General features: G+C 46.0%; 1 protein-coding gene across 10 annotated transcripts in view; it reads right to left on the reverse strand.

Moving 5' to 3' along the window:
* The window catches only part of FHAD1 (forkhead associated phosphopeptide binding domain 1), a 74066-nt gene that overhangs the window by 1548 nt on the left and 47977 nt on the right, over positions 1–24541 (reverse strand). For all 10 annotated transcript variants that reach the window (XM_053281274.1, XM_053281275.1, XM_053281279.1 and 7 more), the window contains 14 exons: positions 23753–23823; positions 23530–23664; positions 22043–22150; positions 21465–21554; positions 19331–19556; positions 16254–16347; positions 15587–15693; positions 14525–14684; positions 11172–11304; positions 10718–10853; positions 10207–10328; positions 7852–7947; positions 7337–7557; positions 6457–6622 (listed from right to left, as the gene is read on the reverse strand). In XM_053281274.1, coding sequence (XP_053137249.1) covers positions 6457–6622; positions 7337–7557; positions 7852–7947; positions 10207–10328; positions 10718–10853; positions 11172–11304; positions 14525–14684; positions 15587–15693; positions 16254–16347; positions 19331–19556; positions 21465–21554; positions 22043–22150; positions 23530–23664; positions 23753–23823 — 1865 coding nt within the window. The remainder of the gene's footprint in view (positions 1–6456; positions 6623–7336; positions 7558–7851; positions 7948–10206; positions 10329–10717; positions 10854–11171; positions 11305–14524; positions 14685–15586; positions 15694–16253; positions 16348–19330; positions 19557–21464; positions 21555–22042; positions 22151–23529; positions 23665–23752; positions 23824–24541) is intronic.

Below are 24541 nucleotides of genomic sequence, written 5' to 3' on the forward strand. Positions count from 1 at the left end.
GGGCCTCAGCCTCCAGCCAATTTCCCTGGCAAGACGTTTGTTTATATGCAGCCTTTCTTCCTTGGTGGATTGCAAAGTGGCGTACATGAGATTCCCATCTAGGCACAACTAGCATGTACCTTCAGACTATGCTCTGGGCCCCAATAGGCAGCATTTTTTTTAAAAAAGCCCCAGAATCTCATCCTTTCCTCAACTCCCAGTGGATCCTCCTTTTCTTTACATCTCCATCTTCTCTGGCCTGAACTTTCTGTACTTCAGTACAGTGTCTTCTCTGCTCTCTTTCCTCAGCCATTCTCTGGGTTCCCTCTTCCTTCTCTCCCCTGCCTCATGGGACCTCTTCCTACTCATCATTCCAGATTTGAGTCTTCATTCTGAGCTCCTCCTGTCCTTTGCAATTCTTTTCCCTAGACAAAAACTGGTTTTCACTTTTTCCACTAAAGCAGCAAACCACTGGCATGATAAGTGTCACTCATTGAGCAGTTAGAACATCTGTGAACATTCCGTGATCAGCAGTGAAGGCTTTACTGCTCCAGCGGCTAGAATTACAATACCATAATTAAAGATCAGTGGCAACATTACAGAGTAACAATTATACAGGAATAAGATCTCTGATCTGGAATGACCCCCAGAGTTAAAACTGTAGAGTCTCACTGGCCCCTGACATTTTACTTATGCACTTTCCCCTGCAACTCAAAACCAAGTGGAGGTATGGATGATGATGGTGATGAGCATTTGTATAGCTAAAAAGCCTCTTAATTGCTACACCAGCATAAAGCTGTGCTGTTAAATAAGGATTTAAATAATATTGTAGTTAGAAATTCCAGGACCCCTGGACATGCAGTTCTTCATTTGTCCGGCTCACTTTGATTGATGACCGACCCCACCATCATTCTGATGAAATTTTCAAATTGAAAAAGACACAGACACACAGAGGTTGAGCTGGAATATCGCCGAATGGCCAGCCCTTTACAGATGGAACACTGCACCAGTTGGGGGAAAACATTTCACATATTTTTGTACTCCTCTGGGGTCAATTATGACCCAAATACGCAGGAGGTCTGCACATCCGATTGCTGTGATTTCCACCAAAGAGCCACCAAAGAGAAATTTAGCTTTGTAAGGTGAATTCAAATGATAGAATGTTAGAGTTGGAAGGGACCCTAGTCCAGCTCCTGCTCAGTGACAGAATCTGCTGAAGTGAGTTGATTTAGCTCATTCCGAGACTCTCCGTTTTTGGTCTGCCATTTTGGAAAACCTCACCCATACACCAGGTTGCAAGCAAAAATGGGAAGGGAAGACCATCCCACCTCTCCTCTCTTCCCCAGAGTGCTTCCATGCAGCCCAATTTCTCCAACCACCCTAGCAGGTGTCCTCATCTCCCCTGCCCTGCTCTCCGCAGCCCAGGGCTTCAACTGTCGAGCGGACCAGCGCTGGCCGCCTTGCCCCCTGTCCGGTCCCCTAATCATTTCTGCAAAGAAGCTAATCAGATTTTGTTATACGGCTCCATAATCCTTCCTGATTGAGCTGGGGAATTTTGTGCATTAGTCCGTTAATAGAAATAACAACATGCATCTGTTGGTTTTTCCTTTTCACTGGGGTGGGCGGAGCATGAGGCTCCAGCCCATGAGCATTTAGGGTTGCTTAGCTGAGCTCAGCAATGTTTGGGGCAATGGGAAGGCATCCTGCCCACAGCAAGGGGGAGTGGGGGGCTACCCTAGATGTCTTTTGATTCCTCCAGCTCTGTGATTCCGAGTCTGATTTTCTATACCACTATATCCCAGTTATTTACACTCCCCCACTCTCTCCCAAGCCTACAGACATCTTCCACAGTACCATACTTTAAAACAAACACGTTTCTTCCTCTGCCTTCTTTAGTTTCCTCAAGGATGTGGTCCCCGAGGATGTTGTCAAGGTGTTTAGTCGGGTTCGGCCAACCAAGTGCGTGCTTGACCCTTGCCCTTCTTGGCTTATTAATTCTAGTTGGGAGGGAATTTTTAGCTGGGTCCAGCAGGTTCTAAACGCCTCATTGAAAGAGGGACTGGTCCCAGCTTCACTGAAGCAAGCGATTATTCGACCACTCCTAAAGAGACCCAGTCCGGACACAGAGGAGGTAATCAGCTATAGGCCTGTGGCCAATATTCCCTTCCTGGGCAAGGTGCTTGAGTGTCTTGTGACTGACCAGCTGCAGACACTCTTGGAGGAAACGGACGATCTAGATCCATTTCAATCAGGTTTCAGGCCTGGCTTTGGAACAGAGACTGCTTTGGTCGCCCTGGGGAATGAACTATGTAGAGAGAGAGATGGGGGAGTCCAACCCTGTTAATTCTCTTGGATCTCTCAGCGGCTTTCAATACCATGGTATCCTTTTGGACAGGCTGGCCGAGTTAGGTGTGGGAGGCACTGCTTGGAGGTGGCCCGTTCCCAAAAGGTGATGCCCGGGGGACTATTGCTCAACCCCTTGGCAGTTTTGCGTTGAGATTCTGCAGAGTTCCATTCTTTCCCCTATGCTGTTTAACATCTACATGAAGCTGCTGGGAGAGGTCATCAGGAGATTTGGCTTGAAGTGTCATCAATATTATATTATTAATTTATTATTTATTTATTTATTTATTTACACAGTCAGACAGGTGTTATTGACTGGTTTGTTTTATCCAGACATCGAGTCCTTCCCAAGGACCTAGAATGGCTGAATTTTATTGTCAATGTTGTTGCTGTTGTTATAGGTATCGTCGCAGAATATAGGCTGTTCCCAGTAAAGCTGCTTTTTGTAACTGGCTGATGGTGATTTCTGTGGCCCCTCTGGTGTTGAGGTGCTCTTCAAGGTCTTTTGGGACTGCACCCAGGGCGCCAATTACCACTGGGATTATTTTGGTCTTCTTCTGCCACAGCCTTTCAATTTCAATTTGTAGATCTTTGTATTTGGTGATTTTTTCTATTTCTTTGTCTTCTATTCTGCTATCCCCTGGTATTGCTGTGTCGATTATTTTGACTTGTTTTTCTTTCTTCTCGACTGCAGTGATATCTGGTGTATTGTGTGGAAGATGTTTGTCTGTTTGTAGTCGGAAGTCCCATAATACTTTTATATATTCATTTTCTTCAAATTTTTCAATTTTATGGTCCCACCACTTCTTGGCTATAGGTAGCTTGTATTTTTTGCAGATGTTCCAGTGTATCATCCCTGCTACCTTGTCATGCATTTGTTTGTAGTCAGTCTGTGCCATCTTTTTACAACAGCTGATTAGGTGGTCCACGGTTTCATCAGCTTCTTTACAAAGGCGGCACTTGCTGTTTGTTGTGGATTTTTCGACTTTTGCTCTGATTGCATTTGTTCTTAGTGCCTGTTCTTGTGCAGCCAGTATCAAACCCTCTGTTTCTTTCTTCAAGTTGTCATTCTTAAGCCATTGCCAGGTCTTGGTGATGTCTGATTTTCCACTTATATTGTGCAAATATTGACCATGCAGTGGCTTATTTTCCCATTTTTCTGCTCGGTTCTTGACTTGTTCTTTCTTGTAGGCCTGCTTTCTTTCATTGGTGTTTAATAGTTTCTCGTTATTGACCATTTTAAGTGCATCTTCTTCACTGTCCTTGATATATTCTTCAAGGCCTCTTTTCTCCTCCTCTACTGTTTGATGGACTTGCAGCATTCCTCTTCCACCTGAGCTGTGAGGGAGGTAGAGCCTATCTACATCACTGCGAGGGTGCAGAGCATGACTGATTGTCATGATTTTCCTGGTCTTACGATCCAGCGTCTCTAGCTCTGCCTGGGTCCAGTCTATTATTCCTGAAGTGTATCTGATAACAGGTATAGCCCAGGTGTTTATGGCTTGTATGGTGTTCCCGCCATTGAGTTTGGACTTGAGGATTATTCTAACTCTCACGATGTATTCACTTCCAATTTTTCTTTTAACTTCAGTGTGTGCGATGTTATCAGCCTGGAGAATGCCCAAGTATTTGTAAGGTTCTTTCTCTTCCAGGTTCTTGATCTTGCTTCCATTGGGCAGTTCTATTCCTTCTGTTTTTCTTATTTTTCCTCTTTTCATTATTAATGCAGCACACTTGTCTAGTCCAAACTCCATTGCTATATCACTACTGAATATACGGACAGTGTTTGGCAGTGATTCAATTTCTGACTGGGACTTTCCATACAACTTCAGATTGTCCATGTATAGCAGTTGGTTGATTTTACTTGATGCTTTAGATGTTTGGTATCTGAGGCCTGGGAATGGGAGTCTACATGTGAGCACTGTTAAGACATTCCCCTTAGGGGATAGAGGCCGCTCTGGGAGGAGCAGAAGGTTCCAAGTTCCCTCCCCGGCAGCATCTCCAAGACAGGGCTGAGAGAGACTCCTGCCTGCAACCTTGGAGAAGCCGCTGCCAGTCTGGGTCTGACTCCATAGGAGGCAGCTTCCTATGTTCCTACAAGTCACTTACTGGTATAACAGATATGGGCAGAATATTCCTTTAGATGAGTTACATTTTTTTATTGTGCTAGCTCAAATATATGTAATGTTATTTGTAATAGTATATATACTGCAAATGAAAACACGTAATGTGATTTTGTCATAATTCTGTCAAACAGCAAGCTGGTCCTATATATCTTGAAAACAATCGTTCGGATGTGGCTCTCTCCCCAACATCTCTTGTGATGAAGAACAAGGCAAATAATTAATTTAGCCTATCTGCAGCATTCCCTGACTTACAAAGCAAACCACAAACACTTTGGGGATTGGACCTAGCTCAGTGGTAGAGCTTTTATTCTACAAGCAGAAGGTCGCAGGTTCAATCCCTGGCAGCATCTCCAGGTAGGGATGTGAGGGACTCTTGCCTGAAACCTTGGAGAAGCCGCTGCCAATACTGAGCTAGCTGGACCAAGGACATGAAGCGAAATAAGGCAGCTTCATACAGTTTGCCAATCCAGAGGTAAAGACAGGCAATCGTTGGTGCTAAAGAACAATACACGAAGCCATTTTGTTTATGTATAGCCATGTAAACCGCTTGGGGAACTCTTGCTGAAAAGCCGTATATAAAGAGTTGTCGTCGTCAACAATGGTAGCATTCCAGAGTCGGAAGGGACTGTAGAGGATCTTCCAGTCCAACCCTTTGTGTAGTGCAGGAAGCTGCAAGAGCATCCCTGGACCGACGGTTGTCAAGGCAACCGTCTCCAGGGTGGTGCTCAGACGGAGCACTTTGTCGCGGGAAGGGGTGGCGTGGGTTGGGAAGAGTTGGAACGGGTTTGGACGAGAGTATAAAAAGGCGCGTATAAGCAGGGCTGGCTCAAGCGGTTTTGGTGCCCTGGGCCAAAATAGGCCCTGGTACCCCAAGCCCCGCTCCCTATCTGATGGCACCAAGCCCCACCCCCTGACAATAACGCTACCACTCCTGCAGCAGAGCTGTCTGCACTACATACAAATATGATGAATATTTCTATACCGCTTTACAACAAAAGTTTCCAAAGTGGTTTCTCTTTGGGAACTTTTGTTGAAAAGTGGTATATAAATATTCGGGGGGGGGGGTGAGGTTGGTTGGACAGCCCATCACGCCCCCCCCCGTCCCTGTTCACCCACACAAACCTCCTTGCTGCCTTGATTGGGCTACTGATCCTGCTGGGCTTCATCCAATACATTCTTCCTTCTCTTTCTCTCCCCACCCCCGTCGCCACAATAAAAATAAAAAATCTTCAAAAACTCATAGATGCTTGGTGAAGTTTAAATGCGAATGTGTCTAACGTCCTTCTCAGTGGTCATCTCCCCACACCGTCCTCCCATCTCAGAATGGCGGCGGCAGCCAGGGAAGTTGAAGGCAGCAGGGGGAGGCCAGCGGATAGATCCGTTGGTTTCTCTTGCTGCGAGTGAGAGGAGAGGCAGGAAAGGCAAAGGGGGCAGTCTTGACGGGGCAGGGGGTGGCACAGAAGGGCGGGGTCTCTCCAAAACGGTTGAGAATTTACTGCACTAAAGATCTTCCTACCTTTCTATCCCCCCAAATTTCAGGCTGCAGGTGTAACAGGCTGAAAGCTCACTCCTCTTCTCCTCTGCATGTCTCTAGAGGGAATTAGCAGGAGAAACGGCCAGTCTTGCTTTGGGGCATGGGCAGTGCAAGACTTAGGCAAAAGAGAAAAATACACTAATATGGCTACACAATTGTTTATCATACTGAGTTTATAAATCTGTGCAGAAATAACTGTAAGATACAGGAGAACCCCGCTATTCACGGGGGTTCTACCAAGTCAGACCCTTGGTCTGCCTAACTCAGTATTGTCTTCACAGACTGGCAGCAGCTTCTCCAAGGTTGCAAGCAGGAGTCTCTCTCAGGCCTATCTTGGAGATGCTGCCAGGGAGGGAACCTGGGACCTTCTGCTTGGAACCTTCTGCATGCAAGCAGGCAGATGCTCTTCCTGCAGCTCTCTGCCCTGGCTGCTGCTCCTATCCTGCTTCTCCATCCAGCTGAGGCTGTGCTTACCCTGTGCTGCTTAATAGCCCTGTTCAGCCTCTTCTCCTGGGTCAGCTGAAACTTCGTCCTCTCCAAAGCTTCCTTGAGCAAAGTGTTCTCTTCAGCTTCTCGGTAGATCCTGTCGGATAATTTGGCCATTTCGGACTGGCTCGCTTGCAGAGCAAGTGCGTTGACCCTAAGCAAGGCAAGAAATGAAACAGACCGGTTGGAAACACTTCTTTTTAAGACTGGGAAACTGACACCTGGTTTGTGCGAAAAAAAATTTTTTTAAATCCAGCCTGGCAAACAAGAGGAAGGAAGGAAGGAAGGAAGGAAGGAAGGAAGTTAGGAAGGAAGGAAGGAAGGAACCCCAGCAAAATAAATCTGCAGCATTAGACATAATAAATCTGCAACATGAAAACTGTTCTCATTAAAAGTCCAGGAAGTTTTTTTACACTCGGCTTTTAGTTCACATCTCCTCTAGAATGGAGGGAGTGAATTCACATATTGGCCAAATTTACCCAGAATTCCCTGCGAGCTGTTGGAGAGCACTTCACACACAATTTGGGTTTTTCATCACACGTTAGAGTGTAGCCTGATTTATATATGGAGTGGGGGGCGGAATCCACTTTTTGCTGCGGGGTTTTTGGGGCAACTTCAAATTTGCAGTAAAGCTGAGCAGAAAACCAGCAGTAAAGCCTGCTGCCCAGGAAAGCTCCAGGCAAATAAACAGTTTTAGCCTGTTGCCTAAAAGTGTGCTAAGTGTGCCAGGGAACGGGGTGCTACTACAGAAAAGGCCCTGTCTCTAGCTAGCCATCACCTGCCTCATTGCCAAGGGCAGGGAGAAGAACTTCCGACAGTGACTCCAACAGGCAAATTCATACGGGAGGTGCCCTGTGTGGGTTTGTACCTGAACTGGCCGACGTCTCTCTCGTACTCCTTCAGGATCCCATCTTTCCTCTCAATCCGACTCTTCAGCTTGCTGATCTTGTCAAAGAGCAGCTCCAGGTCCTTCTGCCGCTGCATCCCCACCTTCTCCCTTTCATCCGGGCGAAGGTGCTTCAGGGTCTGCATACCCTTCAGATCTTTCACGTTCATCAGACTGGCAAGGTCCTGAATCAGGCTGAGGTACTGGGGGAAGGGAGCCAAGAGAGCCATGATGGAGGCCAATGCCAACCTGGGAAAGTTCCACATCTTCAGTTACCCACATCTTTTCTGTTACAGGTCCACAACGTCCATGGCCATTGGCAGCAGTCACAGTGTGGACTCCCACTTGGGTGTGGTGGGAGTGTCATAAAAGGGGAAAATCCCTACCCCTGCTCCCAGTCTCAGATCTGGTGACCTGTAACTCACGGTAGATCCAGCTCACTGCCTCACCTCCCCTGCCCTCCCACAAACGCTTTAACCCAGCCCTGGCCTCCATACCATGTTTTCACTGAGGTCTAAAGCATCCGCCATTTCCAGCTTTGCCGTCCTCTCTATAGTCACATTGGGATCTTTGCTGGAAATCCTGCTTTGAAGCTGAGACCAAAGGACAACTTGTTTAGAATACAATGAAATAGGTGGACTTATCCAAGAGTTAGAAATTTCTGGAAAATGGTTTTTATAGAGATGGTGAAAATCACTGACCAACAGATCTGGCTAGATCCCCTCTTGGCATTGTTAGGTTGTTTCCCCCCCCAGGAGATCTAGAGACACTAAAACCTAAAGATTTATTGCCCTTTATGTTGATAGCAGCTAGACTGATCATAGCTAAACATAGAAAGAGGGAGTGTTATCCATAGAAAAATAGTACAACAAATTCTGGTACACTGCAACAGCCAAAAAACTGATTTATTCCTTAAATATCTGAAAAGGTATAATTCCATCTCAATCTTTTATTATGATTTGGCAGGATCTATTATGATTTTTGAATTATAAAAATAATGGTAAGGAGGGGCCAACCCAATTCATCCAAGTTTGGAAAGATGTATTTGTTTAAGAATGACCTCGACATTGTAGAGTGTTATGTGTCTAATGTTTTGTAGTCACAGGTTTGGGCTTGTTTTTCTTCTTTTTCCTTCTTTTAATATAAATGCATTGTAATGATTGTCTGGTGATTTTAAATAAAAATATTTTTTTAAAAAAAGAATTCAATGGAATATGGCGCGGTGCCTCAGGGTATCTTTTCACTGCCACCACTCAGATCTCAGATGGTGAACTCTAGGGTTCATCCAATCAGCACACCAGGTGGGTGGGACCTAGGGAGCTAGTGGGAGAAGGAGTTTTTCTTTGTTAGAAGAAGCGGGGCTGGGGGTGCAGAGAGGAACTCATGTGGCCAGGGAAGATGACTGAAGTTCTTGAAAGACAGAACTGCAGGGGCTTGAATTCTCATTCAGGATTTGGTGAGTTCAAGACAGAGGAAGCCAGGACTTTGGCTTCAGGAAATTTAGTCTAGGGAAAGTTTGTTTAGTCAGATTTTGCATTAGACTTTCTGTTTCTTTGGTGAGTGCTTTGTAAATCCCTGAAACTGTTCTATGATTGTTTACCTGTAACAGAACTAAACTAAGAAACACTATCCTTTGACCATCCAGTCAGGGCATTGCGAAAGACTCTGTAAGCTTTTAATGGTGCTTTTGTATTTTCCTACATACGACGACAATAAATATTTATATACCGCTTTTCAACAAACGTTTCCAAAGCAGTTTACATAGAGAAATAATAAATCAAAAAGATGGACCCCTGCCCCCAAAGGGCTGACAATCTAAAAAATACTTGTTCCTTGCAACTGGGTAACCACAATTCTTAAAGTGTGCCACCCCAACATCATTTGGGGTGCTTTTTGAAGTATTCTTGTAACCTACTGAGTATTTTAACCTGTAACTAAAAGCTGAGAGAGCCTCAGACAGAAGCTGCGTGTAGCATTTGAATAAACTTGTTTTTCTTTTTGTTCTTCTCTTTTACAAGCCTCTCCAAGTGGGGTTTTTAACTCAGAAGAAAAGAGGTGGGGGCTGAAAGGGGGTCTTACTCTGGTGCAAGCACATCCTCAGACGTTCAACAAACTACCAGTTTTCTCATCACATGTAGGCTTGCATGTGGAGGATTTTTTGGTACTTTTCCAATAGCAAAAGAAAGTTTCCCTGGGATTCCACCCCAGACCCAGTGGTGGTGATGGTTTAAGCTCTGTCGATAAGTGTGGGGTGGTGGCAGTCTTTAGAACAGTGTTCCCTCTAACAGGGATTCCCAGATGTTGTTGACCACGACTCCCAGAATCCTCAGCTGCAGTGGCTTTTGATTGGGGATTCTGGGAGTTGTAGTCAACAACATCTGGGAATCCCTGTTAGAGGGGACACTGCTTTAGAACCCACCAAATATTACAGGAATGCTTTAGGAGTAGTCTTTGCCAGAAAGCTCAGCGGGGATGATTCAGCATTTTTCCTTCCCCTCATGGGAGCTTGCTCTGACACAAAGGCTATAATCTGCTACAACAACTATTATAAAAATGGCACACAATCCATCACATAACCACCACACATGTTAATATCGCTGACGCCCTGGGGGTGGGGCTACCGCCAGAAGTGTCAGACCAGATATTCCTGGACCATCCGTGCATAATGTGGCTATCTGGCCTTCAAAAACCCGAGTATGAAGACCACAGAGACCATGAAGGAGGAGGATAGCTTATTCAGAAGACAATGAAATATGGAACGACACCCCAGACACATGAAAGAAGACATTTCCTTTCTGGTGGCATGTTTTCTAAACAAAGTATGCAAGAACGCCACACAGGCTTCAGGGTACCGTATTAACGTCGGCTCTTGCCATCAGCGACAGCACCGGTTCGTTCTCAGCCTTCCGCTCGCTCTTGTCCACGAGGCCTTTCTTTAGGACTATCAGGGGCTCGGAGACTTGCTCTTCTACTCCTGTGAGAACAAGACAAGGAGACCGCCTTGTTGGGGCTGCGGCATGGCTGCACTTCGAGACATAGGAACATATCTCTCTCAGCCCTACCTTGGAGATGCTGCCAGAGAGGGAACTTGGAACAGAGATGCTCTTCCCAGAGCGGTTCCATTCCCTAAGGGAAATATCTTACAGTTCTCACACTTCTAGTCTCCCATTCATATGCAACCAGGGCGGGCCCTGCTTAGCTAAGGGGACAAGTCATGCTCACTACCACAAGACCAGCTCTCTTCCCAAGACGTAACCATTTACTTCAAACCCGGCAGAAAAAGATGTGGTGGGCCTATTACTCCCACCACCCTCCGCCACTGTGGCCAGTTGGGAACCCTGATCCAGTTAGCACCGCCCTCACCCAAAGCGTGAAGTTTTTCTAGCATCCTGACTCTTTTCCGGAGATCAGCCAGGGCGTCTTTCTGGCGCAGGATGGTTTCTTCGTGTCTGGAGCCTTTGCATTTCGCACCCTGGTCAGCCAGGTTCAAGACAGAACCCTATAACAAAAAACAAGAGCCATGGGTTGAGGTTAATCATCCCCTTCGAGCCGCAAAGTGCCCAAAGCGGATGGGGTCAGACCCAGGAACCTATAGCTCCTCTGTGGAGTGAGCCACGACACCTCGAGAGGCAATACTGGAATGGAAACCCAGGCTGGCCACCAGGTTTCCTGCCCAGTGGGGTACTTGGCTTGGGGCAACAATAGGCTTTCCTGGTTCTGACCCCCACACCCCCACACTTGTGTTTCTGGCACAAACTTACATCTTGATGCTGTTCACAGGAAGGGCTGTTTCTAACTCACTCCAAAGATCACTTGCCTTACTGGATGTGGGGTCCTCGTCTGGCAAGGGGCTCATTGTCTGGATACTCTTGTGCTGAAGAGTTTTCTCAGATTTGACTGGCTTGCCTTTTGCCTCGGTCTTCACCTCTCTCTGTTTTTCTCTGCTGCTCCTGTACCCCCAAGAGCAAAATAAGTGGCTAAAAGAACTGGTGGGTGGAGGAGACCAAAGGTAATGCCTTGTTCATACTGCTGATACTAGCAGCCAGCTAACTAAGAACCAGTGTTCCCAGATGTTGATGACTACAACTCCCAGAACCCCCAAGCCAAAGTCATCACAACTGAGGATTTCTGGGAGTTGTCGTCAACAAGATCTGGGAATCCCTGTTAGAGGGAACACTGCCAAGAACCGCCCACTAACGCTGACTGGGGCCAAGGTCATAAGGCAGGGAGTTGGGCCGCCAGTCCCTCCACCTCAGCCACGCCTGCACTGACTGGTAGCAGCTCCCCGAAAGCGTTTCCCAACCCTGCTTCTTGGGAGATTCCTGGACGGAATCTGGGATCTTCCCTCTGTGACCTGCTGCCAGCAAAGGAGGTTTTGTCCAGACACAGTTCAGGTGCATTTGTTCAAATGTCCATCACTGCATAGTTCAGTGCTGCATGGGTGGTCACAGTAATGAGGTCACCTTTGCCTATTGCTGCCCCTTGTGGAGACCTGCTGCACTGCAGCTGGTTTCCATTCTCCTGGAAGTTATTCGCACTTGGCTTCAGGCTTCGGGGTAAACGTTCAACGAAGCCACTTCAAAGTACACTCGTGGCATTGAGGGAAGGAGCCCCTCCCCTCTGCTCTCGGTTTTCTTTTGAAACAAGTCCACATGGCATGCCCCTCGTTTTCCTTTTAGCCAATGGGAGGGGGGAGATAAGAGAGTTCCTGCAGAGCTAGATCTGCATTTTTGAAGACAGCATGCCTCTTATCATGCTAATGATTCTAAATCAGTGCCTCTCCCATTTGCTCCGGTGTTTTCAGAAAAAGCCGCTTAAAACCAGCATTTTAAAAACCCGGACATGCGTTGAGATAAGCTAGAATTTGCATCACAAAGCCTGGTTTGTGTGTGGAGTGGGTCCAAAAATCTCAAAGGGACTTCGGGGCAACTTTGGCTGGTGTGTGAACGCACACACTCTCTTCTGAAGGAGATTCGGGACAGGAGCCCTGTGTGTAAAGGTTCCTGGGCGTTTTTCACACAGCAGGCATAACTGCAAATTCAAAGTTGCTCCAGAAAATCGATGCAAAAAGTGGTGTGTGTGTTTTTTACCTTGGATACAAATCTGGATACACTCTAATGCTCAATGCAAAACCCAAATTGTGTGTGAAGTCCTCCCAAATAGCTCGCAGGGACTTCGGGGTAAATCTGGCCAATATATGAATGCACACCATTCTGGAGATGCGAGTTAAAAGTCCTGTGTGGGAAACATACAAGCCCCACGCTGACACCTGTGACTGGCTTCCCTGCAGACGGGAAGAGCACAAAAGGCTTTCTACTTGAAGCAGACCTTCCTGCTCTGTTTCAGGGTCTCCGCGCTGCTGATCACGCGGCTGCTCTTGTTTACCTCCTTGATCTCTCTGCTTGGCTTGACCTCTGGCATGCTCCTGACCTTCGGCTCCTGGTTTGATCCCTGGCTGCGCCCCGCCTGGCTGCCTGGTCCCCCCAGGGCCAGCTTCTAGCCTTGTGCCTCCTAGTCAGCGGCTCAGCCCCAACAGTTCCAAGAGAAGAGTGCAGCTTCCTTGCTCTGAATGTTAGCCACTGTTTGTTTTCATATGCAAGTTATGTGGGAGATGGACTTCCAGTGCTTCAACCTTTTGCACCGATTATCCCAATGACCACTAGGGGCACTGGGGGTAGAGGCAGCTAGTGAGGGTCTCCTTACCTGCCCCTGCTTGCCTCTGCTCTATGACCCCTGCCTTGACTGCTCAGGCACTTCCTAAGCTGAGTCAGTCCTCTTCCTTTCCTCCTAGGGAGCATAAATGGAAGCATCTCTCTCCCCCTACCTATTGATTATGTAGTGGATAAGATAGCTCTTTCCTATCTCAAATGTACTTAAGTAATAAATCTATTTAGTTTAGATTGCACCACAATCTCCATGCGTATTCTTAAAGTATTTCCACCGCCCACTGAGATCATCAGGAGAAGTTTGTCTGCAGTTGCCACCAGCTCATTTGGTGGCTAATCGGGGACGGGCCTTCTCCGCTGCTGCCCTGAAGCTTTGGAATGCTCTCCCTACTGAAATAAGAGCCTCCCCATCTCTGATGACTTTGCAATAGCAATAGCACTTACATTTATATACCGCTTTATAGCCGGAGCTCTCTAAGCGGTTTACAATGATTTAGCATATTGCCCCCAACATTCTGGGTACTCATTTTACCGACCTCGGAAGGATGGAAGGCTGAGTCAACCTTGAGCCCCTGGTCAGGATCGAACTTGTAACCTTCTGGTTACAGGGCGGCAGTTTTACCACTGCGCCACCAGGGGCTCAGTGGCTCAGGGGCTCAGTGGCTCAGATCTTTTAAAAGTCTTTAAAGATGCATCTATTCACCCAGGCTTTTAATTAAATATTGTTTGAATAGTTTTAACATTGTTTTAAAATATTGTTGTAAAATTCTAAATTGTTGTAATGTTTTACCTTTTTCTGTATCATTTATTTTGTTTTAACTAATGTTTTAATTCTTCTGTTGTCATTTATTTTAACTAATGTTTTAACCTTTTTCTGCTCTTTGCTTTGTTGTAAGCCACCCAGAGACTTAAGTTTTGGGCCGTATTAAAATATGTCAAACAAACAAACAAAAATAAATAAAATAAAATAAAGGAACTGCAACAGCTAAACTCTGCACTAACCCTAACTGGAGTGGGCACCTTCCTCTCAGTGCTTTGCTAAATAATTACACACTTCAACTGTTTGTTTGTTTGTTTGATTGATTGATTGATTAAGTGCCATCAAGTCGGTGTTGACTCTTAGCGACCACATACAGTAGATAGATTCTTTCCAGGATGATCCATCTTCAACTTGGCCTTTGAGGTCTCTCAGAGGTGCATTCAGTGCTGTTCAAAAGTTTAACCAACCCCTATCAATTAAAACTCACAATCAATCAACTACTTTCTTTAATTGGGTCATGGTCCTATACGAATTACTATGATTCTCTGAGTTCTCAAGATTACATTTCCAGAAACATATCGTTAAAGAGAAACTTCTGATTTTAAAAAAAAACAAAAAACAAAAAATGCTTCCTCAACTTCTAAGCAAGCAGATATCAAAGTATTTGTTGGATTTGGTGTCTGAGGGCTGGATTGCTGTGGATCGTGACCCCTGGTTCTCTCTCTGAGTTCAAGCAGCTCCTACCTTAATTCTTCGCTGGCTGTTTTGAGGTCGGCATCCTTCTGGTCTACCAGCTGGGACATCTTGTACAGCTTCTCTCGCAGCTCACTGAGTTCGTGAGCTTGGCTGTGGACAAGACTTTGCTTCTGCTCCAGTTCCACCTTTTGGTTTTCACTGAGCTCGCCTGCACAAAGAGAGTCCAGAGTGGGGTTGTTGTTGTTTTTTTGCTATAGTACCATATAGATAAGACAATCAGGTCACATGGCACATGCTGGCAAACACTGCGTACTGCGCAATGAGTACTGCATACAATTCTGGTCACCACATCTAAAAAAGGACATTGTAGAACTGGAAAAGGTGCAGAAGAGGGCAACCAAGATGATCAGGGGCCTAGAGCACCTTCCTTATGAGGCAAGGCTACAACACCTGGGGCTTTTTTTAGTTTAGAAAATAGACGACTGCGGGGAGACATGATAGACATTTATAAAATCATGCATGGTGTGGAGAAAGTGGATAGAGAGAAATTCTTCTCCCTCTCGCATAACACTAGAACCAGGGGTCATCCCATGATATTGATTGCTGGGAAAGCTAGGACCAACAAACGGAAGTACTTTTTCACACAACGCATAATCAACTAGTGGAATTCTCTGCCACAAGATGTGGTGACAGCCAACAACCTGGATGGCTTGAAGAGGGGTTTGGATAACTTCATGGAGGAGAGGTCTATCAAGGGCTATTAGTCGGAGGGCTACCGGCCACCTCCAGCCTCAAAGGCAGGATGCCTCTGAGTACCAGTTGCAGGGGAGTAACAGCAGGAGTGAGGACATGCCCTCAACTCCTGCCTGCGGGCTTCCAGCGCATGTGGTGGGCCACTGTGTGAAACAGGATGCTGGACTAGATGGGCCTCCTTGGGCCTGATCCAGCAGGGTTTTGGTTTGGGGCGGTATATAAATGCATTAAATAAAAATAAATAAATAAATGAAATAAGACTGGCTTCTCCGGAATCACTGCCTATTATTTAAGCTTTTCTGGATGGGAGATGTTAAACTAATGATTTGTTAAGTCACATTATGCCATTTCACAAACCAATCACATCGGACATCCTGGCTCTGGCTTCTGAGAGTTCTTTCTTTAATTCCGAAATGACAGCCTGCCCGGAGAGGATCTCTTGCTTTGCAGCGACTAATTCTTCCCTGGAGTTCACAAGACAAATAAATATTGAAAAATTCATTTTCCATAATGTAGCTTGATACATTCAGCTTAAGAATGTATTTACGTGAATCCAAAACTAGGTTTTTTCCAAGTTTTTTGACATTATAAATCAGGAGGTCGTCTTACATTCAGAGTCCTGTTCCTTTCAAATAACTGCGGGTATAACCTGTATTTAACCTCTACTTTTTAAGAGGGTTGTCTTAAATGTAGAGTTGTCTTCGATTTGGGTAAATACGATATGTAGAACTTGGATTTTAAAAACCCTTAAATCCAGCTGTTTTTAAGAAAGGCTGATGGTGCATTGGTTCTACTGATATAAATGGCAGCATTCACCACAACATATAATCCTTCCTAATTGGCTTATACCATCCCTCCTACTTGGCTTGTATCATCCCACCTACTTGGCTTATATCATCCCTCCTACTTGGGACTCTGATATTGTGCTTCTGCTTCCCATATGGCCCTTTTCTGTTTACAGCTTTTGATTAAATAGTATCAAAAAAGCAACAATAGGAAACAGAGTAAGTATTCAGCTGCTTACTTCATCAAAACGTGAGATTCTTCTGAGCACGAAACCTCTGGGAAATGGGATGGTAATGATTTGCAAGATTCTGTCTGCATATCTGTCTGCATATCTGAAGAAAAATAGACAATACCAAACTTGAACAGAGACACCAGCTGTTCCTCAACAATTCTGAGAAAGTTTGGGTTTTATAGGCACATGACTAGTTAACAGTGTAACAAAAGGCTTTTGAGAAGGTGATGAGTGAGGGGTGAACTATTTAGTTCAGGGGTCCCCAACCGGTGGTCCTCCAGAAGCTGAACTATAACTCCCATCATCCCCAGACACAATAAATTCTAGCTGGGGGTGATGGGAGTTGTAGTTCAGCAACATCTGGAATACCACAGGTTGGGAACCCCTAGTTTAGTTGATTAATAGAATACAGACTATTCTAATATTATTATTTATATACTGTACTGCTTTTCAACAGAAAGCTTCTCAAAGGAAAAAGAATAATAGGAAGAGGATGGCTCCCTGTTCCCAAAGCGCTCACAGTCTAAAAAGAAACATCAGATAGACCCCAGCAGCAACAGTCACCAGAGGGGACAGGGTACCCTGCTGGGGGTGGACAGGGCCAGTCGCTCCCCCCTGCTAAACACGAGAGAAGCACCACATGCGGAGGTGCCTCTCTGCCCAGTAAGCAGGGGTGATTAATGGTTTAGAAACATTTTTTTCAACTAAAATGTGTCCCTGAATCTGCCCTGGTGGGCGGATCTCGTTTTTAAAAAAATATTGTTATACAAGAACTGATAACAATTGCAAATGAGAAGTGCTGTTCTAAAGGAGGCATTCTCCTTGAGGGAGGGAAAATTCTATGTATTTATTTTTTGAATGCTGGAAGCTGCTCTGAGTGGAATAGAGCGGGACATAGATCAGCCGCATAAATAAAGAAAGGGATGCCTGCTGCAACGTATCTTCTAAAAAGAACGGCCAGCTATGGGACTGGATGGGGCACAGTGCAGGCTGAAATCTTAGGGGCTGCTGTGCAGGCAGGCTGTTGGAAGAGCAATACTGGCCCTACCCAGCCTTGTACTGTACTGCTGCTGCTGGTGCCTGTCTTGTGTTTCTTTTTTAGAGTGTGAGCCCTTTGGGGACAGGGAGCCATTTTGTTGGTTGGTTGGTTGCTTGATATCAGGGCTGCTCAACTTCGGCCCTCCTGCAGATGTTGGCCTACAGCTCCCATAATCCCTGGCTACTGGCCACTGTGGCTGGGGATTATGGGAGTTGTTGTTCAAAAAGCGCTGGGGAGCCTAAGGCGAGCAGGCCTGGTTTGTATCTATGTCAAATGCTTTGGGAACTTTGGTTGAAAAACCGCTATATAAATATCCGTTGTATATGTATTTATATTCTCAGGGCCAGAGGTACACCTAGGTAATCTGGGAGCCTGGACCTAAAGGCCTTTGGATATCCCCCACTGCTTTGGAGACACCCCCTCCCCCCCAACACACACACACACACACACACACACACACACACACACACACACACACACACAGAGTATTCCCACCCCACATATTTCTTTCCCGGCTCCCTCTTTCTCAAAAGCAGAGGTCACGCTTGGCGGCCGCTCAGCACAATGGCGGGCCAGTGCCACCCAGGACAGGCTAAGAAGGATTTGGAGGCCCCCGGGAGGTGTGGCAGCCCTGGACTTCAGCCCAGAAGTCCAGGAGTAAGAGCACCTCTGCTCAGAGCAGGCGCGTGGCCAGCATTGAGCAGGGATGCACGAGTGTCCCCTGGCCGCCGTGGCCCCGAGCATTTCCGGGAGCCGCCAGAGGCTCACCCCTGCTTCCCCCCAATCCTCCAGGGGCCGCCAGAGTCGGTCATTTGTCCCCGCGCCGGGCGCTCTGCACTGGGCCTTGTTTGCGAGCCGCTGGAGTTCAGTCCAGAATGGTGTGCGAACGAGGCACCAAGTGCGGCAAGCAGACGGGCATCTTGCTCAGCTTGTTGCTGGTGACCACGCCCCCTTGTGTATGATGTCATGCACAAGGGGGTGTGGCTACTGTGCACTGACACATGCGCACATTAGCACAGGGGCAGAGGGCCATTGGCCAGGTTTGTCCTAGAGCTGCCGGCAAGCTCTCTAGGCCCGTCTCAAAGACACAGGTTCGCACAAGAAGGTGGGGCTTGCTTCTCCCCTATGATTGCGTGCCCCACTGCAGAATCTTGAAGGCCAACCAGCCCCTTCCCTGGGCATAAGCACAGCTCTTTCTGCCATAATGGCAGAGTTTCTTCAATCTGCTGAGATGGTAGAAATGGCTGTGATTATTCCTGCTAAGTGGCCAGTTCACATGCAGCCAGAGAGAAGTAATAGCCCTTTGTTTGTGCGAACTGGCCCCTATGGAGGATTAACGTAGCAGCAAATGTACGGGCCCCGCGTTTTCGAGGGCCCCGCATGCCCGGCTTCCAACTGGGAATTAAAGTTAAAACTTTACCTGTTTTATTTGGTCCATGTTAGATAAAATATCCCTTTTCTGCTAAATGTGCCTTTTAAGAGAAAACCCAGCCCAGCATTTCTCCAGTGGCTGTTGCTGGTGCCTGCCACATTTTTCTTTTTAGAGTGTGAGCCCTTTGGAGACAGAGAACCATCTACCCACTCTTTATTTTTCTATGTAACCAGAGATCCTCAACGTTGGGCCCCCAGATGTTCTTGGACTTCAACTCCCATAATCCCCAGCCAAAGGCCACTGGGCCTGGGGATTATGGGAGTTGAAGTCCAAGAATATCTGGGGGCCCAACGTTGAGGATCCCTGAAACCACTTTGAGAATTTTGACTGGGAAACGGTATATAAATGTTCACTGTTGTTGTAGTAAGTGTGAGTTTGTGGCTTGGTCTCCCATACGCCAAAATTTAGCAAATGAAAAAATTGAATTACTTTACTATGCAAGTAAATAATTTATGTTTTAATATTTACATGCATTTTTTAAAATTTAGGGCCCCTTTATAACATATGCTACAGGCCCCGCACTAGCTTAATCCGGCCCTGCTCTGGCCCCAAGTCCAGCAGGGTGAGTCACGGGCATCAGGCCAAAGCCATCTTTCTGTGTTCTCTACTGACCATCTATTTGCTTCTGAAGTGTCAGACTTTCCTCCTGTGCCTTCTTCACCCGCTGGACAGCTTCCAACAGTCGGCTTTCCAAATCTACGATTGTCCGCGAATGCTGCTTGTTCTGTTCCTTATATTCTGCTATCTCCGCCCGATGCCTCTGCTTCTGTATCTCATGCGCACTCTCAGTGCTCTTCAGACGTTTCTCCCAGACAGTTAACTTCTCTTCTGCCATAGTCTGGAAAATGCAACAAATTGGTCTCGCAAAGGCTGATCACTCTACAGTGGGGTGACTCCCTTAAATATAGCCTCCACGACCACAGCAGCCATTCACTCTAAAAACCATAGTCAAGAGGAGCTGTCCGTTTACAGTTGCCGCCGGCTCATCTGGAGGCTACTAGGGGACAGGCTTTCTCCATTGCAGCCCCTGGGCTTTGGAATGCGCTCCCTGTTGAGATAAGAGCCTCCCCGTCTTTGGCAACTTTTTAAAAGGCACTGAAGACACATTTGTTCACCCAGGCTTTTAATTAGATTTTATTTATTTATTTAACACATTTGTATACCGCCCAAAGCTTACATCTCTGGGCGGTTTCCAACAAAAGAAATGAGAACATAAAAGTTAAAACATTAGTTGACAAAATAAATGACAACAGGAAAAAAATTAAAATAAATGATAGCAGAAAATGTTAAAACATGACAACTTTAAATTTTAAAACAATATTTTAAAAGTATGTTACAACTATCAAAACAGTATTTAATTAATACATAATTTATTTATGTATTCTTTAGAGATTTTTTTTTTAATTGTTAGTTTTAATACTTTTAATGTTGGGTTTTAAATGATTTAAATGTTAATGATTTTAATGTTTATATGATTTTAATTGTAAACCACCCAGAGACACAAGTTTTGGGCAGTAGAGAAAGAAGTTAAATAAAATAAAATAAATACAGTTTTAAAGTTGCAGTTCTACAGCAACGTAGGTGTTTTGTTCACCGGAAGCTTAGGGGTCAACTACCACCACCTCTAGCTAAAAGCTTTGACATAGCAAGTCTGGAAGCGGAACTCTAACCAAGAACCTGAAGAACTGAAGTCACGGAACTAGATTTGGAAAAGGGTGGGGAAACCCAGAATCTGGTGGAAAGCAAACTGACCCACCACAAAACAAGAAGATCCCCACCAAACTATACACTAACCATGTAATGAAAACTAAGCACCAACTTAATCCAGTGTAGTCCGAGAATGGAAAATATTTACAAAGGAGTAGCTTTGTACCTTACAAGAACTTGGTTCTTTATGTGAATTCTCCAGAAGTAATAGCTGGCAGCAAACATAAAGATTGGACTTTGGAGCACGTGGATCCGTATTATTTTTTGAAGACCCTCTTCCACTTGAGAAAGACCTACATCGAACCGGAGGTGACAGGGTCACCGTCGTGGATGTGTGGACTCACGTGTTTTGCATCACATCACTCTCCACACTATGGACTTCATCAGTTCTCCAATGCTACAAATGTGGTTTCACTGATATGCTCTCCAGTCGTTTGGTCTTATCTGAGATGGCAAATATTTGGTCTTATCTGAGATGGCAAAAATTCTAGAACTGTGCTGGATTAAGTTGATGATTACTTTTCATTACATGGTTAGTGTATAGTTTGGTGGGGCTCTTGTTTGTTGTTGGTTTGATCTTGGAGATCCCAGTATGCACTATTCATCTTCTTGCTGAAGCAAACCAACCCACCAGCTCTGTTCCAAATCAGCTCATGCCATTTAGACCACAGTGTGCCACAAGCAGAGAGAAGACGCCCATGTGAGTTCCGCCCCCGAAGCAACGACTCCTTCGGAGTCAGCAACTGCAGGAACAGATCTCTCCACGCGGGGGGCCAGATCTAGCCCAGGGAATTCCATAGGAACATCGGAAGCTGCCTTACATCGGTCCATCTAGCTCAGGATTGTCTACACTGACTGGCAGGAGCTCTCCAAGGTTTCAGACAGGAGTCTTTCCCAGCCCTACCTGGAGATGCTGCCAGGGATTGAACCTGGGACCTTCTTCAGGCAAAGCAAATGCTCTTCCCCTGAGCTGGGGCCCCATCCCAGTTTGGATGATCCCCCAAAGAGGGCCCGCTCTCTGCCTTTTGACAGCCATTACCTTTCTCCTCTTAGCCACTTCTAAACTCTCCAAAGTCTCTGTCCACTTGGAACGTAAAGCTTCCTCTGATTTGGATTTATGCTCAATTACCTACAGCAAGGACAAAAAACAACGCAAAAGGTAAGCAGAAGGAATCAGGCCACAATAACAACAACAAGCATGACTGGTCACCCCATCACAGAGCAAGGTTTTGCCAGGCAAGAGTCCAGTGCATTTCTAAGCTTTATATTTCCTCAAATAATTTTTTAAAAAAGAAATGCATACTATAAACCAGGGATTCTCAAACTTGGGTCCTCAGGTGTTATTGGACTTCAACTCCCATAATCCCCAGCCTCAGTGGCCTTTGGTTGGGGATTATGGGAGTTGAAGTCCAATAACACCTGAGGACCCAAGTTTGAGAATCACTGCTATAAACACTACTATTATTACTGTTATTCTTTGGAGGAGTTTTAGAAATGGGGACACAAGATGTCCAGCATCTGGTGGGCCACTGTGTGAAACAGGATGCTGGACTAGATGGGCCTTGGGCCTGATGCAGCAGGGCTGTTCTTATCCGACCTCCTCAGGTTTCTACCTACCTCAGTCAAACGCTTAATCTGACTTTCCAAATTCTGGACCCTTTTCTTTAGTTCTTCGACAGCTTCCTTGGATTGTGCTTTCACCAGGGCAGCCACCCCCTCCAGAATCTGGGAAACAGTGTGGGAAACATGTCTAAGAACACACTTTAAACAAATGAAGGCCAGTCTGTGAGGTACAAAGAGCTTGATGACAGATTAATGAATGAAAGGTAGGACTCTGGCGTGAGACCTTGTTTAAAAAAAAGAAGAATTAACGATGCTGGGCTTGACATCAAGGCGAAGTGATAACATGCCTGGTGTAAGTGCAGCAGAGGACAGAAATAGAAAAGATGGTATGGTATTTACCAGAGACAGTCGTTATTTTCTGGAATTTGTTTGTTCTCTGTGTAAACCACCCTGAGCCATTTTTGGAAGGATGATCAAATGAATGAATGAATGAATGAATGAATAAGGGAACGCTTGTTCCTTTAACCCTGTTTAAGAGGCGGGTTCCGTTCTGCAGGTGGGTTTGCCGCCCTGGTACCGCCAGCAGCTGGTTGGTTCCTGCAGGTTCTCACATGCAGTCTTGGCTGAACAGCCTCAGTGTCTCTCAGGAAGCAGGCAGATCCTGTGAGAAATAATCGCACTGGCCCTATGCAGACATAACTATGGTTAAGAGTTACATGGGAATACCTAAATGACACATAAGAACTGGCATCCAGCCAGGATGCAATGAGGATGCAAAAAGGGGGTTTGCAAACCATAGTTTGTGTCAACCATGGTTAAGTGTTACATCTGCAATGAGCAAACTAAGATTCAGTTTCCCTGCCTCTCTACTTGAAAGCTGACAAGCAGGCCTTGTTGGTATCTCCCTAGATGCACCCTCTGGGGGCACAGCTTTGCTCGGCAAGGTTAGCTTGTCATGGTTTCACTGAATGTTTGGGATCTTAATCAAGGTTAAGGGAACAAACCATGGCTATTGCTAACCATGGTTGACCAGAAAGGCCAGACCATTGGGCCTTCATGTATTATCAGCCCCTCCTAAGAGACTTCCTAGAATCAAACTGGTGTGTGGTGTTAGAAATGGCCGACTGGTTGCATCACTCTTACTATTGTAAGATTTTCTTTTTCTTTCTTCTTACCAGGCTAGGAGAGCCACTAATTTCAGCTTCCACTCACAGGTGGGGGCTACTTCCCCACCATCTTTCTAGTCATTTCTATTTCTATGTGGGGTTGTTCCACTCTGAATCCAATGAGTCCTCTCCAGTTATCCCCTCCACCCCTGCCAGTGGCTGTTGCTGGTGTCTACCTTACGTTTCTTCTTAGATTGTGAGCCCTTTGGGGACAGAGAGCCATCTCGTTTACTTATTATTCATTTTTATATGTAAACCGCTTTAGAAACTTTTGTTGAAAAGCAGTATAAAACTACTAGTAGTTGCAGTAATCGCTCGATGGTTCCCACTGCTTGCATTAGCCACCAGGAATAAAGCAGATACTCAAACAAATACCTCTCTTTTTTCCTTCTCTTCCTCCAAAAGTGCTCTCTCTTTGTCCTGAAACTCCTCCTTGAGCTTTTCTTCGAGTTCGTTCAGTTTTTCCTCCAGGAGCAAATGGTGAGACTCCTCTGCCAGCTTCAGCTGAGTCTACAGTGAAAGATCCATACACTCAGATCGGCTTTGGGGTCCTGGTCTTCCCAAAGCAGGAGCTCTTCCCAGAGGAAACGCCTTTTACCTGTAACGTCTGAAGCCTGCTCATGGCGTCCCAGTGATTGTCCCGCAGTTTCTTGACGTACGATGTCATGCCTTGTGAAGAAACGAGAATAGAGATGGGCACCCGTCTTGTCCCTGTCCATCCACGCCCCCCCCATTTCCTGCAGAGTTTCTCCCTACACAAAGCCTTCCTTAAGCAAAGTTCGGCATCAGCACAGCTCCTTGCCCTGCAGATGAAGGGGCAGAGATGAAGAAGCATTACACTAATGAGGCTTTAATGTAGTCTGGATGGAGTGCAATTAAGTCCCACGTTTCTTCTGTTACATAAAAATAGCCGGTAGCCATGTCTATCCATTCCAAAAAAACCCAAAGCCACAATTCTAGTAATTTGTGTACCCCTCTGTGGTGCTTGAACAGCTGCAGTGGCATAGCAGAGAAGCACCTTGCCTAGAGAACAAGAGGCTGTTCGTTCGAATTCCCGCCGGTGTGCTTCCCAGACTGTGCCTAGTAAATATATATTTGTAGTCACCGATATCAGGCAGTATAGTCACCTAATGGTGCAGTGGGAAATGACTTGCCTAGTAAGCCAGAAGTTGCCGGTTCGAATCCCCGCTGGTATGTTTCCCAGACTATGGAAACACCAGCGATATAGGAAGATGCTGAAAGACATAATCTCATACTGCACAGGAGGAGGCAATGGTCAACCCCTCCTGGATTCTACCAAAGACAACCACAGGGCTCTTTGGGTGCCAGGAGTCGACACTGCCCCAACGGCACACCTTTTTATCAGGCAGCAGTGATATAGGAAGTT

This window comes from Hemicordylus capensis, chromosome 16, assembly GCF_027244095.1.
Source record: "Hemicordylus capensis ecotype Gifberg chromosome 16, rHemCap1.1.pri, whole genome shotgun sequence".
NCBI classification, from domain to species: domain Eukaryota; kingdom Metazoa; phylum Chordata; class Lepidosauria; order Squamata; family Cordylidae; genus Hemicordylus; species Hemicordylus capensis.